At 39.6% G+C, this 15,394-nt stretch overlaps 1 protein-coding gene across 1 annotated transcript in view; it reads right to left on the bottom strand.

The window, feature by feature from the left end:
• TBCEL (tubulin folding cofactor E like) overlaps nt 1-15,394 on the bottom strand; it is a 74,594-nt gene that overhangs the window by 37,624 nt on the left and 21,576 nt on the right. Inside the window, exons 4-7 of the mRNA XM_081122728.1 lie at nt 9,697-9,878; nt 8,212-8,468; nt 5,498-5,624; nt 3,915-4,031 (exon numbers count right to left, since the gene is read on the bottom strand). Of these exons, the coding sequence (XP_080978854.1) occupies nt 3,915-4,031; nt 5,498-5,624; nt 8,212-8,468; nt 9,697-9,878 (683 nt within the window). The remainder of the gene's footprint in view (nt 1-3,914; nt 4,032-5,497; nt 5,625-8,211; nt 8,469-9,696; nt 9,879-15,394) is intronic.

The following is a 15,394-nucleotide window of genomic DNA, read 5'->3' as shown; positions in this document are numbered from 1 at the left end:
GTCACTGAGAGACCCTCTGGCAGAATGCAAGTTGCATGAGGTAGGTTCTCAGTGAATCACCAGGTAGGAACAATTGATGTTCACCAGGTTGATATAGATTCTACCTTGGTGCCAGTGCTGGGTCTGAGGCCGCTCGGCCGAAGTCCCAGAGTATGCTAAGGCCAGTTGCCACCCAACTGAAGCCTGGGGACCTTTGTAGTTTTGGGGAGTTTTCAGGGTAAGGCCAGTAGAGATCATGAAGCTAAACAGATCAAGATTTGGCCACGTGGAGGAGGAGCTCTGCACAGGAATGGTAGTGCCAGTCAGGGTATGTGGCAGGCGGTGGGTAGGTGGGGGAATGAACCTCCTCAAGAGCCCTCCATTAAAGTCTGTACCACAGGCATAGGCTGGCTTCAGCCAGCAAACTCCTCTGCAGGGAACAAGCATGGCAGGGCAGGGCCACAGGCAGTTGGGAAGGTGAAGGTAGTGCATCTACCCAGGCTGATGCACATGGAGGTGGAGTGCTCGACCCAGGAAAGATGGCGCCTGTAAGCCATGTGGGAGAGGGACTCAGCACAGGGACAATGGTGGCTGTCTCTCTAGCCCTCTCCTCAAACCAAATAACCCAGTCTCTCCTTGAGTGACTCCAGTCTGCTTTGAGCCATCTTCTGTCTGCTGGAACACATGGTGAGAGGCTGTGAATGAGATTTTGTGCCCTGGCTTTTTAAGAGGGTGACTGGGTTTCTAACAGACTCCCATCTCACCCTGGCAAATGAAACCCCTGCTGATTTTCACATTCAGATGTTATGTGGGACTCCTCTTTCCAGCACTAGTTCTCCTGCTGGGAAGCCCAGAGTGAGGTTGAGACCCACCACTCCTCAGGGGGACCTTTGCAGATGAGATATCCCTCTCAATTCTCAACCACTGCATGTGGGTGCTCTGCCCTTCCTACCAGTCTAGATGAGGCTTCATCTGTAAATCCTTGGTTATGAGACTCCTCTTTAGCTAGTCTTCAGTTGGTTATTCAGGTTGATTGCTCTATATTTTAGTTTTAATTCCAGTTTGGTTCTGGGAGGAGGTGAGTGTACCTGCTCTGCTGCAATCTTGGATCTCCAGAGTGATAATTAAAATGGCTTGATGGCATGTAGCTAATCAAGCACAGAGTGTTTAGGATTAGAATAAATGGGTTATCTAATTTTAGGGAGAGTGAAATGTGTTTTCATTTATACAAGGAATATATGAGAGCAGGTATGAATAATTTTTCAAATGTAACTGTGGGGAAAAGATTTATGTATAGATGGTGGGTCATCAAAGTGGCAGGCTATAGTAGATATTCTTTTTGCTTAATTGTTACTACTTGGGGGAAAGGCCCAAGATTTACCTCACTGCAGAAGCCAAAGTGGAGCAGATAATCCCTCTCCCTATCTCTTGGGAAACAGAATATGAGCACATGCCTTAAATATAGCCAATCAATTGTTCAGATGCATAGTTTTGACCCTTAGGGAATGAAGCAAAGATCATTACTAATGAAAGATTATTTTCATTACTTAGGAAGGGACTAAAAATCCATGACAGAGCTGTAAGTGTCCAGTGGTAAAGTCCAACATTGTAGTGTCTAGCTGTGAGTGGCAGCAGAGACATATAAAGCAAAGCATGAGTTGAAACCTTGCTCTCCTCACCTCCCTCGGTTCCTGTCTAAGCCTTGTCCTTCAGCCTGCCTAACAATCCTTTTGGTTTCTCAGTATCCTTCCAATAAGTTCTTCCACTAATTAAAGATGATTTCTATGAATTTATTCAAGAACAGTGACTAGTACAGAGACATAAATGCCCTTTAGGATACTCAGTGCCATTAAGGACAGAGAACAATTCACTGCCCATGTATGTACTACTTCTTGCAGCAGACTGGAAGTAAACTATAATGCAGGTGTGGGGAACATCTGGCCCGCGGGCCATATATGGCTGTGATTTCATTTGGTCTGGCCCTGCCAAGGCAACCACAAATGGGACTCAAAATTCAATAAACCTAGGAGCTTTTTTCATAGCTAATTTTTAAGTTGATAATTTTGTATGGCCCATGAATGATGTTATAAATATACAAATGGCCCTTGGCAGAAAAAGGGTTCCCCACCACTGCTATAATGGAAGACTCTGGCTCAAAACTAGAATATTTACTTCTTTCATTAATATGTTAGCTTGAGTCAACTGACCCTAATATTCTCGGGCTGTATTAAAAGGCACAGTCATATCTATTTCTCTCTAGCTGGCTATTCTTAATGAACGTTAAAAGGTTACATTCTATTTTTCTCCTTTACTGAATGTACTAGGGTGATGCTGGTTAACAAAATTATACAGTTTTCAGGTACACAATTTCACAACTTATCATCTGCACACTGTACTGTGTGTTCATCACCCCAAGTCAAGTCTCACCTATCACCATTTATCCCTCCATACCCTCCTCCACCTCCCTCTACTCCCCTCCCCCCAGCAATCACACTGTTGTCTCTGTTCATCAGTTTTTTATCTGTCTCTTTTTTTTTTTTACTCAATCCCCCCACACCATTACCCAGCCCCCAACCATTCCCCCTGACAGCTGTCAGCCTGCTCTCTATCTATGAGTCTGTCTCTATTTTGCTTGTTAGTTCAACTGTATTAAAAGGCACAGTAATGTCTATCTCTCTACCTGGGTGTTCTTAGCTAAATTTATTTATTTATTTATTTATTTATTTATTTATTTATTTATTTATTTATTTATTTATTTTAAGCCTCACTTGAGGATTTTTTTCCATTTTAGAGAGAGAGAGAGAGAGGAACATTTATGTGAGAGAGAAACATTGATTGGTTGCCTCCTATAAGCGCCCCGACCAGGGATCGAACCTGCAACCTAGGTATGTGCCCTGACTGGGAACTGAATCAGCAAACTTTTGGTGTAGGGACAATACTCCAACCAACTGAACCAACTGGCAAAGGCTTAGCTAGTTTTAAAAGGTTACCTTCTAAATCCTTATTTAACTTGTCTCATATTTTTAAAATGCTTAGGCTTTATAATTCTACCAATAATACCACAGAAACTTTTTCTAGAGCACTCGTTGAGCCTTACAGAACGCTGACCCCTTAACGTCTATAAATAATAGAGAACTCTGGTGGGAAATGGATATGTTCAGTAAGAATGTATTAGAATCACAGAAATTTTTAACCAGAAGGACCAAGTGATCTGACATATTCAGTCCTAAGCTGTATCCTGTTTGTCTGAAACTCTTCATGTTAAATGGGATTTCATATGATTGTTAAAGTCATTAAGAAAAGCATATAACTTTTATGTAACTGAGTATAGTCACCAACACCTAGGAACCTGTTTGGGGAATATTTTTTTCTTTGACATTTACCTATATCACACCTGTTACATTTCCTTTTATATTTACATAGTGTTAAAGGTAGTTCCTCTCCAAAGAATATATTAGCTCCTTGTACACTTAAAGGTAACTATTTAGCCCGCCGCATTTCTTTTCACACTCAGCCACACTAAGTTCCTTTAGCATTTCCTGGAGTCTGCTCTCTAGTCCCTTTCTCATATTCTCTAAACCTAGTACACATTTGCTAAATCTTCCAAATTGCAGAACTTAGTATATCCTGAAGGCAAATGCAACGTGAAAGAAGAGACCAATGTGGGGCTTAGGGAAAATATGCCCTGGAGAACAGGTTAAAAAGGAACCAGTGGCGTGCAGTATGGAGTGGGAACCATACTTACCAAGTGCAAGGTGGAAGAAACACTCTGTGGAAAATGAGATAAAAGTGGTTTGCTTCAGTGTTTCTTTATTTTTTAACCTATCACCAATATCCTTTAAGAGGGCCCAATAACAAATTATTAGATTTCGCTCTACAAAACAGTTTTTACGTTGCCCCAGTACTTGCTGAAGCTGCCAAGCTAAGGAGGGTACCTGAAGGGCACTTCTTCCTGTGGGACAGCCACATAGTAGCGGATAAAGAACCTCTCAGAGTCTTCTCGCTCATCTTCTGTAACAACACTGCCATTAAGCTTGGAAACTGATGGCAATCTGTGAGTAAAACCAAAATAAAGACATTTTAAGATACTAAAGATATTTGGCTTTAGAAATAAAATTATTGATTTCAGGTCCAGTCTTATTCTCTTGAAAGGAGCATTGGTGCAGCTCTGCTTGTATACAAACTACTGACATAAACTAAAGTGATTTAATACAAAAGGACTGAAAATATTTAAAGTTTCATTTTTGGATAAGGCACTGACCTTTTATAATCACAACTCACTTTTCAAAGTAACATTCTAGGCAGCATTTCCCAACCTGAACACAGTGCAAGCCACATAGGCAATTTTAAATTCTCTAGCAGCCATATTTTAAAAAGCAAAAACAGATGTAATTAATTTTAATAATGTATTTTATTTAACCCAATATAGGCAAGATGTACTCATTTCAATGTGTAATCAACACTAAAACATAACTCATAAGATCCTTTACATTCTCTTTTGCATATAAAGCATTTGAAATCCAGTGTATATTTTACACATACAACACATTTCAATTCAAACTAGCCAGATCTGAAGTGCTTAAAAGTCACACATGGCTACTGGCACCAAACTGGACAGCCTAAGTCTACAGAGTAGTCAGCACAATTTGGTTATATACTTCAGGAATTTATTACATTTACAAAAGAACTATGTAAAAAATAAAATATAAGACCTACTGCAAGACTTATTCTTCTTAGAAGAACAGTGTGCTGAAATTTATCTCCACAGTGAGAGATCAGTGTGTGTCAACAGCGGGCAGCCACGGAGGTCTGCTCAATGTTGGTTGGTCAGAAAGATCAAAACCCTGTTTAAAGAACCCCTCTTCTTTAGAGAACCTTAAAGCCTACTGTTCCCCTTCCAAAACTACTGTGCATAGTACACAAAGGGAACACGTCCATGGCCCCCTACATCTGAGCTGAACAGTATACTGCTGCTAAGGGCACTGCTGAAACACACCCTCCTGGGTCATTTCAGCAGTCTACGGGAGTCGGACAGGAAAGGCGGGCTCAAAGGGAGAAGGTAACAGCATAGGAGTCACACCTAAGTCGGTCTGTATAGTAATAAGAACATACAGATGCTGTTCTCAAGTCGACACGAACGGAACAGCCCAACTTTCAGGTACTGACGCCTTAAATGCCCACGGTGCTACCAGAGAAAACACGTGCAACTCCCTGCACCTACTCTTACTGCGTGACCCAAACAGAACTTCAGACGGCACAAATGTCAAAGAGTGTAAATCAGAAGAGACGGGTGAGGGAATTCGGCACGGTGCTGGCAGGCCAGCGACATTTCACATTTTCCTCGTCATGTTGCGTTTCTTTCCTCCCAGGATTTCAAGCCACACAAGCAACTCCTTCAACCAGTCCGTTCACAAGTTGGATCAATTTATAAAGCACTCCCTCCTAAATAGTGTATCATTCCCTTCATGAAATAACAAGACCCCAAGAGGGAGGGACGCAGAGGAACCGGACAACAGACCTGGCTATTACCAACTTCCGTCGCTCCTCAGTGGTATATGGCTGCAGAAGAGGAATTCCTAACAATCTCACTTCTTCAAGTTTAGGGAATGAATTTAGTTTGTCAATGTCTTCCCAGGACTGCAAACCTAATTTGAGAAACACATTGTTTAAATTAATCCAGGAAAGTACACAAATAAGAAGATAAACATAGAAAAAAATTTCAATTAATACTATGTGAAATGTTAAAATAATTGTAAACTAGTTAGAGATCCTGACTTTTTTAATCCAAGGAAAGAATGGAATACATTTTAACAGCATAAAAGTTTCCCTATAGTTGCTCCTACCCCTGTGACTCCAGTGGTCAAGAGACCTCTACTCTTCAACATCCATTCATCTACTAACTCTCCACCCAAAGGCTTGTAAGCTGGTGATTCAATAAACAGGATGTGTCATGATTACAGAAAATGGTGATATGATCAACTCTTTCATCATAACTATTGGTCAGAGTTGATACTCTCAGACTCAAATTTTTACCTAACAAATTTTAAAATGAGGCAAGGTCCACAGAACCAGAAACTAAATATTACCTCTCTTTCCTACTGTCCTCATTTTGGGGACAGGGAAAACAGATTCAAAATTTAAAGCAAACAAAAACAAAAAACTGAACCTTTGGGTGAGAACATGCAACAAATTAAGTTCATTTAGTCCTAAAACGAAACCCTTCCTATGGCTGTAAGCAAATGTATCATCCAAGTCAATACTTGGCACTGGTAGGAAAAATGTCCCTGTAACAATGAAGCTGGTCAGTTTTACAACACATTAAATCCATGCTGGACATCGCAGTCCCTCCCTATTTCTATCCACCATCAGCAGTGGTGAAGGCAGAGGAGCAGTTTATGAGGACTCAGGTGCACGGCTATCCCGAGTCACCCCTGTCCTCTTCCCTTCTGCTGGCACTTCCATTTAGAAGGAAGACTAGAGTTAGCTCTAGGGGTGTCGAGTTATGAAACAAACAGCTTTGTTATGCAAAATAGTAGTTTTTAAAACTTAGTTCCCACCCTTATAACCTCTATGGTGAATTCAACTGTTTATATGTTTTTCAGTTATAGGTTAGCTACTTTTAGTTGTGTAGTTGTTTTAAGAAATAGGCTGAAAGACAATGTCATGAAAATGATTAAAACAGCCATGGACTGGGAGAATATACATGCTAAAGACACATCTGATAAAGGATTGTTATCCAAAATACACACTCTTAAAACTCCACAATAAGAAAATGAACAACCTGATTAAAAAATGGGCAAAAGACCTGAACAGACACCTCACCAAAGGAGATATATAGATGGCAAGTAAGTATATGAAAGGATATTCAACATCATATGTCATTAGGGAATTGCAAATTAAAACAAGACACCATTACACATCTATCAGAATGGCCAAAATCCAAAACCTCCACAGCACCAATGCTGAGGAGGATGTGAAGAAACGAACTCGCATTCATTGCAGGTGTAAAATGCTACTTTGAAAGACAGTCTGTCAGTTTCTTACAAAACTAAACATATTCTTACCATATGAGTTAGCAATTACCCTCCTTGGTATTTGCCCAAATGAAATGAAAATTTGTATGTACACAAAAACCTACACACAGAGGTTTATAGCAGCTTTATTCATAACTTGGAAGCAACCAAGATGTCCTTCAGTTTGTGAGTGGATAAATAAACGGTGGAACATCCAGACAACAGACTGGCACTAGTTGAACCTTACAAAATGTTAAGCGCTAAAAATAAATAAGCTATCACCCCATAAAAAGACAGGAAGGAAACTTACATGTATATTATCAAGTAAAATACATTAACCTGAAAAGGCTACATATTGTATGATCCCAACTATATGACATTTGGAAAAGGCAAAACTCTGGAGACTAGGAAAGGTCAGTGGTTGCCAGGGGCTGGGGAAGGAGGGTAAATGGGCAGAGCACAGAGGATTGTTAGAGCAGTGAAACTATTAGGCATTACACTACAGCAGTAGACACGTGTCCTTATAAATTTTCCAAACCCAGAGAATGTACACCACCAAGAATGAACCCTAATGTAAACTGTGGGCTTCAGGGTGACGATGATGTGTCAATGTAGGGTCCATTGTAACAAATGTATCATTTTGGTGTTGGGATGCTGACAGTGGGGGAGGTTGTGCATGTGTGAACGCAGGGGGTATGTGGAAACTTTCTGTACTTTATGCTCAGTTTTGCTGTGAATCTAAAACTGCTCTAAAAAATAAAGTTAATTTTTAAAAATACGCTAAAAATATTCACTCCTGTGATACACAGAATTAGTTGGCAACAGACTGGCAATCAACTATATGAAAGTACTAGAAAAGAGAGCATTTGAAAAGCATAGCAGGTTGGGATTCCCTAACCCAAATCCAGACAAAATGGTGTAGTTTGCAATTCCTTATATTCTTTTTACTCTGTCTTTTATTGTACGAGTCATCAATTTCACTCCTTTCACAGCATGACCCCTTTAATATAGAAAATGTAAATAGCAAATATAATGCCATGCCACTTGATTTAGGAAAATGAATGCCTTAAATTTAGCTAATCCACAGCCATCTGAATGTCACCCTTGAAAATGCGTTCTCTAAGAAGGCAGGGCCTACTGAAAGAAACACACTTTCACTGCATTTCTGTATAAGCTCAGATCAGTTCGCATCTAGAATGAGAACAAACCAGTACCTCACCTGACTTATGGAGGCTGATGGATCGCAGGTTAGGAAACAACCCGGCCAGTGAATCATCGGGCTCCTCAATAGCATTCAAGTGATTGTTGGCCAGGACGAGGGTATCCAGGGAAGGAAACATAGCTCCTAACTTCCGTATTTCAGTCCAGTCTTGGAGGTTATTGTCTGTAATGTGTAGGAGCTTCAGAGAGTGACAGCAAATAGAAGGACAGGACACCGTTTCATAGTCATTAAGGCACAGGAAGAGCTCCTCCAAACTGCAGAGAAAAACAGAAATATTTCATTGTTTAAAGGAGTTAATTTTCTACTTTGCACCTATTTTCATTCATTCAAGAAATAAATAAGCGCCTATTATTTGTGAGACTCTGCTAGGTGTTGTAGAGAAAATATAAAGATGTCTTCCTGAAGCTTAAAATATAGCAGAGAAAGATAAAACCCAGTACTAAATTAATTTTGTCCTTAATTAAGCAGCGCTAATTGAAAGTACACTAGTACTTCATACAGGAATGGAATTAAAATTGTAGTTAGAATAATCAAGAAAGGGGCAGACTTACACAAGTTGAGAGAAGATGGAAGAAAATGCAAGAAACAACATAAACAAATAACTTAGATCAGAAACAATAATAACTACCACTTACTGAATTCCTGCCCTGTGTTAGACCCTGTGCCAGGTGCTGTAGAGACTCTACTTCTGTTTCTGTAAGACAGAGCTTACTGTGCCCATTTTATAAACAAGGAAATAGAGGAAAAGTTAATTAGCCTATCGAAGGTCCTAGGGTTAGAAAGGGGAACTGGGATTTAAAGCTCATTCTGTGCCATGCTGGATGCAGGTGTGAGACCACCAATCTCATCAGACAGTGAGAAACTAACATGGAATAAGTGGGGTGAGACAAAATTCTGAAAGGCTTTGATAATTTTCATATTTATACAGTCAAAAAATTTATAGCTTCATATATTCCTTTAAACTACTTCCTTTGAATATTTATGCATATTCAAAGATATATACAAACAAACGTAAGCATCTCTAAACTGATGAAAGTATAATTTCTTGCTTAAATTATTGACAAGAACACCAGGTTCATTTCCAATGAAGCCAGCTATGTACTGGATCATCTGAGTGTTAATATATTTTAGAGATACTGTGATTATTTTTTTCATTCTAAAGAAAAAGGTTGAGGCAAAATTCTGAAATCAGGTAATCAGAAGACTAAAATGGAGACAGGTCGGGTTGATCTAGAAATGATAATTGCTTCTCAGGGCTATTTTCTAGCCAAAGAATGACATATCCTATATCCTGGTGTTACTTCACACTGAACAAGCATTCCAATAAAAATGCTACTTAATTCCACTCACACCCTCATTGTAATTGCTTCATTTTTATAACCGTTTTCCACTGTGTCGGCAGTTCTAGTATTTCTGAGTGGTTCTATGTACTAACACAGATGACGACAGCCCCTCTCCACCATGCTCTCTGTGCTTGCTTACTCTGGTAACTCCTGCAGTATCGTGTGGACTGTCTCCCAAGAAGCTTTGCTGTTATTGAGGACAAGTTTGCGAACTCCAGAGAAGGACCCAGCACATGTTCTTTCTAAAACCGACAAATTCAGAGGGTTGGAACTCAGGTTTAGAAACTCCAACTGGGGAACATTTGACACAATTTTACTGACCTATGGAGAAAAAAAATAAAAGCATATCAGGCAGTAATCAGAACTTTTAAATAGAAATAATGCTCAAAAAAAGCCTAAGTAAGTGGGTTTCCAGGCAAAGGGCCATTCAGATTGGGGTGTTCTATTTAGTGACAGTACCCAGAGTAGCATAAATAATTTCAACAAATCTTGGAAAATAACTTAATCTCCTTCTATGAAACAGTGTCAGAATGGAAAAGTAAATGGTACAAACAAAAAGATTTCCCATGTTGCCTTTGGCAAGGTTTTTGATTCTGTTCTATATGATATTCTCTTTGATAAATGGAGAAGACAGTTTAGATGACATTTTAGGCTACAGGTTTCTAAAGAGCTCAGATTGGGTCCTCTTTGTAATACTCTTTGAATATCTCCTTCCTTCTTCCATCCTCATTAAAACAATAAGGCTAATTAAAACTTTATTAATGACCACAAAGTAACAATTCAGGTGTTCAAAATTGACTACACAGCCATGATCACTTAGAAATCAATTTCAGCTTGGTTCAAAGAGGTGCTAAACTTTAAAACACATTGACTAAAAATATAAGAAGGCATCAATAACTACATAATAAAAGAGAAAACATGATCACAAATTTAATGATTTAGCAAGCAACCTGGTAGACAAAACATTTTTAAAAAGGAACTGAGCACTGCTGACCTTAACTATTTGCTTTGCGTAGTTCTAGACTCTTTGACGCAGCTTATCTCACTACATGCTCAAAACAGCCTGCAAGATGACTAATACTATTTTCAGTTTAACAAATTAAGAAAATGAGTCTCAGAGATGTTAAATAATTAACATCTTACATTAAATAAGGTCTCAGAGTCCCAAAGCCAAGTCTAGAATTTAAAAATCAGAGCCATGGTTCTTCCCAGTATACAGTAGCCCCCTTATCTGCAGTTTTGCTGTCTAGTGTCAGTTACCCAGTCAATCATGGTCTGAAAGTATTAAATGGAAAATTCCAGAAATAAACAAGTCCTAGGTTTTAAACCAGGTACCACTGTGAGTAGCATGATGAAATCGTGCTCTGCCCCACTCCTTCCCACCCAGGACACGAATCACCCCATTGTCCAGTGTATTCAGGCTGCCCTACCCATTCATTAGTCGCTTAGTAGCCATCTTAGTTATCAGATCAACTGTTGTTCAAGTCATCTTTTTACTTAATAATAAGGCCAAGGCACAAGAGTAGTGATGCTGGCAATCTGGAAATGCCAAAGAGAAGCCATACAGCATATGTATGTATAGACCAAAAACACCAATATATATAGGATTTGGTACTACCGGTGGTTTCCGGCATTCACTGGGGGTCTTGAAATTTATACCACATGGATAAGGGGGGAGGACTGTGCTACGACTAGTGAATCATAACTATAACGAGAAAAAAGGAGAAGTAAGCTCACAGTAGTGTCAGGTCAATGCTAGAAGGTTAGCACACGCCTTAAACACCAAGGAGCCAGGCAATGTGGAAAGTAAAAGCTGTGAGAAAAGGAGTAGGACAGAATAGCTAGCGTTGATTTTGGAGTCAGAAAACCTGCATTCAAACCAGGTTCCAACACTTACTAGTTGTGTGGTTTGACAAGTTCCTTACCCTTTCCACATCTCAGTTTCCTCATTGGGAACATACAGAAAATCGTACCCGTCTGTCCCACAGGACTGCTGGTAGAATTAAATGATACATGTGTAAGCACTTAACATCGCGCATGGTACACCTTTTAGAAACGTGTTTCCTTACCCAAGAGTGTGAACTGTGAAAGCAGGGATAGTACTTACCTAGTTCACTACTGTACAGAGGGCACTTGATGTTTGTTGAATAAATTAATGGTACAGAATCATTCAATAAATGTAACTATTACTAATATAAGTTTAGTATGAACCAATATCTCAACTCTTGCTATATGTCATACCATTTTTATTTTATCTTATTTTATTTTATTTATTTTTATTTTTTTAATATATCTTCATTGATTTCAGAGAGAGGAAAGGAGAGAGAGAGACAGACAGACAGAAACATCAATGATGAGAGAGTCATTGATCGAGCCCGCAACCTGGGCACGTGCCCTGACTGGGAATTGAACTCCGATCGCCTGGATCCCAGGTCGATGCTCAACGGCTGAGCCACGCCCGGCCGGGCTTTTTTTTTTCATACCATATTTATTTTAATTAAACGTCATATTTAAAGTCATTGGTAGAATTTCAAAAATATACTGAACCCAGCATCCACCCTAAACTACTGAATCAGAAGCTTCCTGGGTAGGACAAACTTCATGGTTGCGACCTGGATGGATGCCTCTTTGTTTTCAGAGCGCCACAGGTGATGTTAAAAAGGTGTCCCGTGCTAAGCACTATGGGGGGACATAAAAAGCCATCTGCACTTTACCGCAGATTTGCTATGTATTGTACAGCTCAGGAGCTCTAAAATCAGCAAGAAGCAGATTAACTCCAAGGAGGTTCAGAGAAGCATGGCTGAGGGGAGAGCCCTCACATACACTATTTTCATCGGCCCTCCTCGCTAACCCTTGGAAGTAACACCATTTTCATCCTCACTTTCAAATGAAGTTCTTTTTGAGGAAACACACAAGGCTTCTGTTTACGACGCAAGGAATGTACACTGGGCTGCACATAGCCTCCTGCTTGATCAAGCGTTTGTGGGGTACAGGGCTGGGATTTGGAGTTAGCGCGTGGCCATGACACAGCTAACTGTCCACGCTGGGAGCGCCCCTCCACTGCCCCCCGCCCCCGGGCACTCATGGAGTGGACGCTCCTACAGGAGAGGCTGGCCATCTGTCTCTGTCTCTTTAAGGGCAAAGAAGACGAAAAAGGGCTCCGCTTCAGCTACAGCACGGAAAACAGCCGACGAGAGCACCGCCCTGAACGAGAGGACTCGCCCTTACTGCCGCCAGCCCTCCTATTTTATTTCTGTGACAAAAAGGAAAATACTCAAAAATTGATAATTAAGCGTTTCTGAAGCAATTTCTGGGAGAATGCCCAAGGCTAACAGACACTGACGTAATCTTTTCATAGTCTGCATCTGCACTACAGCCCAGTGAGAATAAAGGTTGGAATAAGGACTTGCTAGCCCTGGAATATCCCAGATACAGTCAGGCTATAGTCTAATAATTAAAGCAGAAAAAATAATAAATATTAGAAATAAATAAATATTTTCTTTACAAAGCTAAAATTAGAAAGTACTTTAGGGTAACCTTAAATAAATAATAAGATTCTGGAAAATATAACATTAATTACACAGGTAATTTATGACAGAAAAATGTCCTAATAGCAAAGACTGACATTCAATAAGTTTCTAGGGCAGTATATTTACTTCTTTCTTAATTTCTAAAAAAACCCCAAGCAAACAAAAACTCCTCTAGCTGGAATGAGCTGAGCATACTCATGTGCAGAAACATAGAGATGAACTTAGATCTCCTTTTAAGTCTCCACAACTCTATGATTTAATAGGCTTCTGGCTTCTAAAAAGAAATTAGTTTTAAGAAAAATGGGAAAAGCATTGTAAGACAACAATCTGTAATTTATATCCAAGCTATTCTCTACCCAACCTGAGTAGCTAATACCTCCCTCCTCTCAACTACTTGGTTTCTTTTATAAAATGGTTTTGATAAGAAAGGGAGGAAACAGGAGATACCTTGGGAAAGGTCAGACCAAAATCTAGCTAGACAAAAATTTAAGTCAAAAGCTAAAAAAATGCATCTTTTTTTTTTTTTTTTAACACAAAGGTGCCCAATTTTGGAAATATAGAGACAAATCTTTGTTTCCCCCCAAAGTATTATGCTTCCTACTCACATTTATATTAGTCTCTGGATATACAGCAGCCAGTACTTTAAACTAGAAAAGAAGTTACTCACAGCATTAGTGATCATTCAGAACACTAAAAGAACAAATGATATTCCAGTATTTTGTTCCATACTGCTATATCAAATACTGGCTGAAAAAAGTTAGTTAATAGACAGAGACAAATTATCTTTTTGGAAATCAGATATATGGGCTGCAATGGGGTTGAAATGTAATGTCTTAAAGCTGTGACCTATGAGGCTTTTGTAGCCTGGCAAAGAGTTTAATCAATCCTAAAAAATCAATATTCTTTTGCTATCAGAATTTCTCCCATCTCTCTGTGTTCTGATTTATATTCTAGAAGATTGAGATCAACTACATTTAAGGCTAACGACAAAATATAAAGCAATGATGAAAACAAAAATAAATTGCAAAACAGATGCCTGAATAGTAGTAGCAGCAAACATTTATTTGAAAACAAACTACAGAGTGCGTACATCTGGGATACAGATACACAAACTCAGCAGAGTGCAGACAGACACGGGCCCTCTGGCTATCCCCATCATCATGGTCTGAAAACAGTTAATGCAGATCTCCGTCAAGGCAGAGAAAAGGCTGAAGTATTAGTGCAAACTGTGTTCCGATCCGTACTGACGTAAGTCATTCTTCTGGGGCAGCAACGTCATCACTATTAAATTGTTCCCACAAGTTAGCAAAACCCTATGTTTGTGGTCAAAGCCTCGTCAAAGCAGCAAGCACAGCACCTTCGTGCAATGTTACACTCCCAGAAAACAAGTTTAGGAGAACCAGCCTGTGAGTACAGGAACGGAGATGATTCAGAGGAAGATCTGGTTTGACTTGTCACCCACGCAGGTCAAAAATCTCACCGCGGTTCAGCAGTAGGATGCTGTGGGGGTCGTGGAGGCTACCAAGGGAGTTCTTTTTGCTTCTGTGCAGTGTGGACAGAGCACGCATGCCAATTAAGCACTCAAAGGACAAGAAGGCACAGGTTGTCATTTGTTAAAGAATGAGCTACACTAGCTGTTTAAATAAGTATATCAATAAATAAATACAGGTACAAAGAGAGATTTTTTTTCTTGGAACAGCCCAATACATCTGCATTATTAGCAAGTCACTTAGAAATCAAGCGGCATGCCTCTCTCAAAGCACTCTGGCAAACATCTCAGTAGGAACAGTACTGTAACTGGGGCACAGTCACCAGATCAAAGACTTTTAAATAAAGAAATATGAGAAAAGCTGAAGAAAACTGGGTTATAGACAGGCTTTTCTTAAAGAAGAAAGCTATCTTACAATTTGTATAGCATTTAACATCTACAAAGTGCCTCAATGATTTATTAGCAGCCCTGTCTTTAAATGAGCAAACTTAAGCACCAAAAAATTAAGGAAATTTCTTAAGATCACAAGAAAAGCTGGAGCAGTGGTCTTTATCAATCCTTAGGATATAATCATTTATTCATTAGCAAAATCAACAAACATTTGAGCACCTACTATGCTGGGTGCTGATGATAAAAAGATAAAAATCTCTACTTTGAAGAAGCTCAGTCTAGTAGGAAAATATCAAGGTAGCAAGTGGTTGCAATACATTGTGACCAACCCTTTCACAGCAGCCTGATCCAGGCACTGGGGTAATCCAACTGCCTGAGGGACAGCCAGGGAAAGCTTCTCAGAGGAACAGCAACCTTGGCCAGTCTTG

The sequence above is a fragment of the Miniopterus schreibersii genome (assembly GCF_964146895.1).
Source record: "Miniopterus schreibersii genome assembly, chromosome: 20".
NCBI lineage: Eukaryota > Metazoa > Chordata > Mammalia > Chiroptera > Miniopteridae > Miniopterus > Miniopterus schreibersii.
The sequence above is the reverse complement of the archived record's forward strand: the minus strand, read 5'-3'. Positions and strand labels throughout refer to the sequence as shown.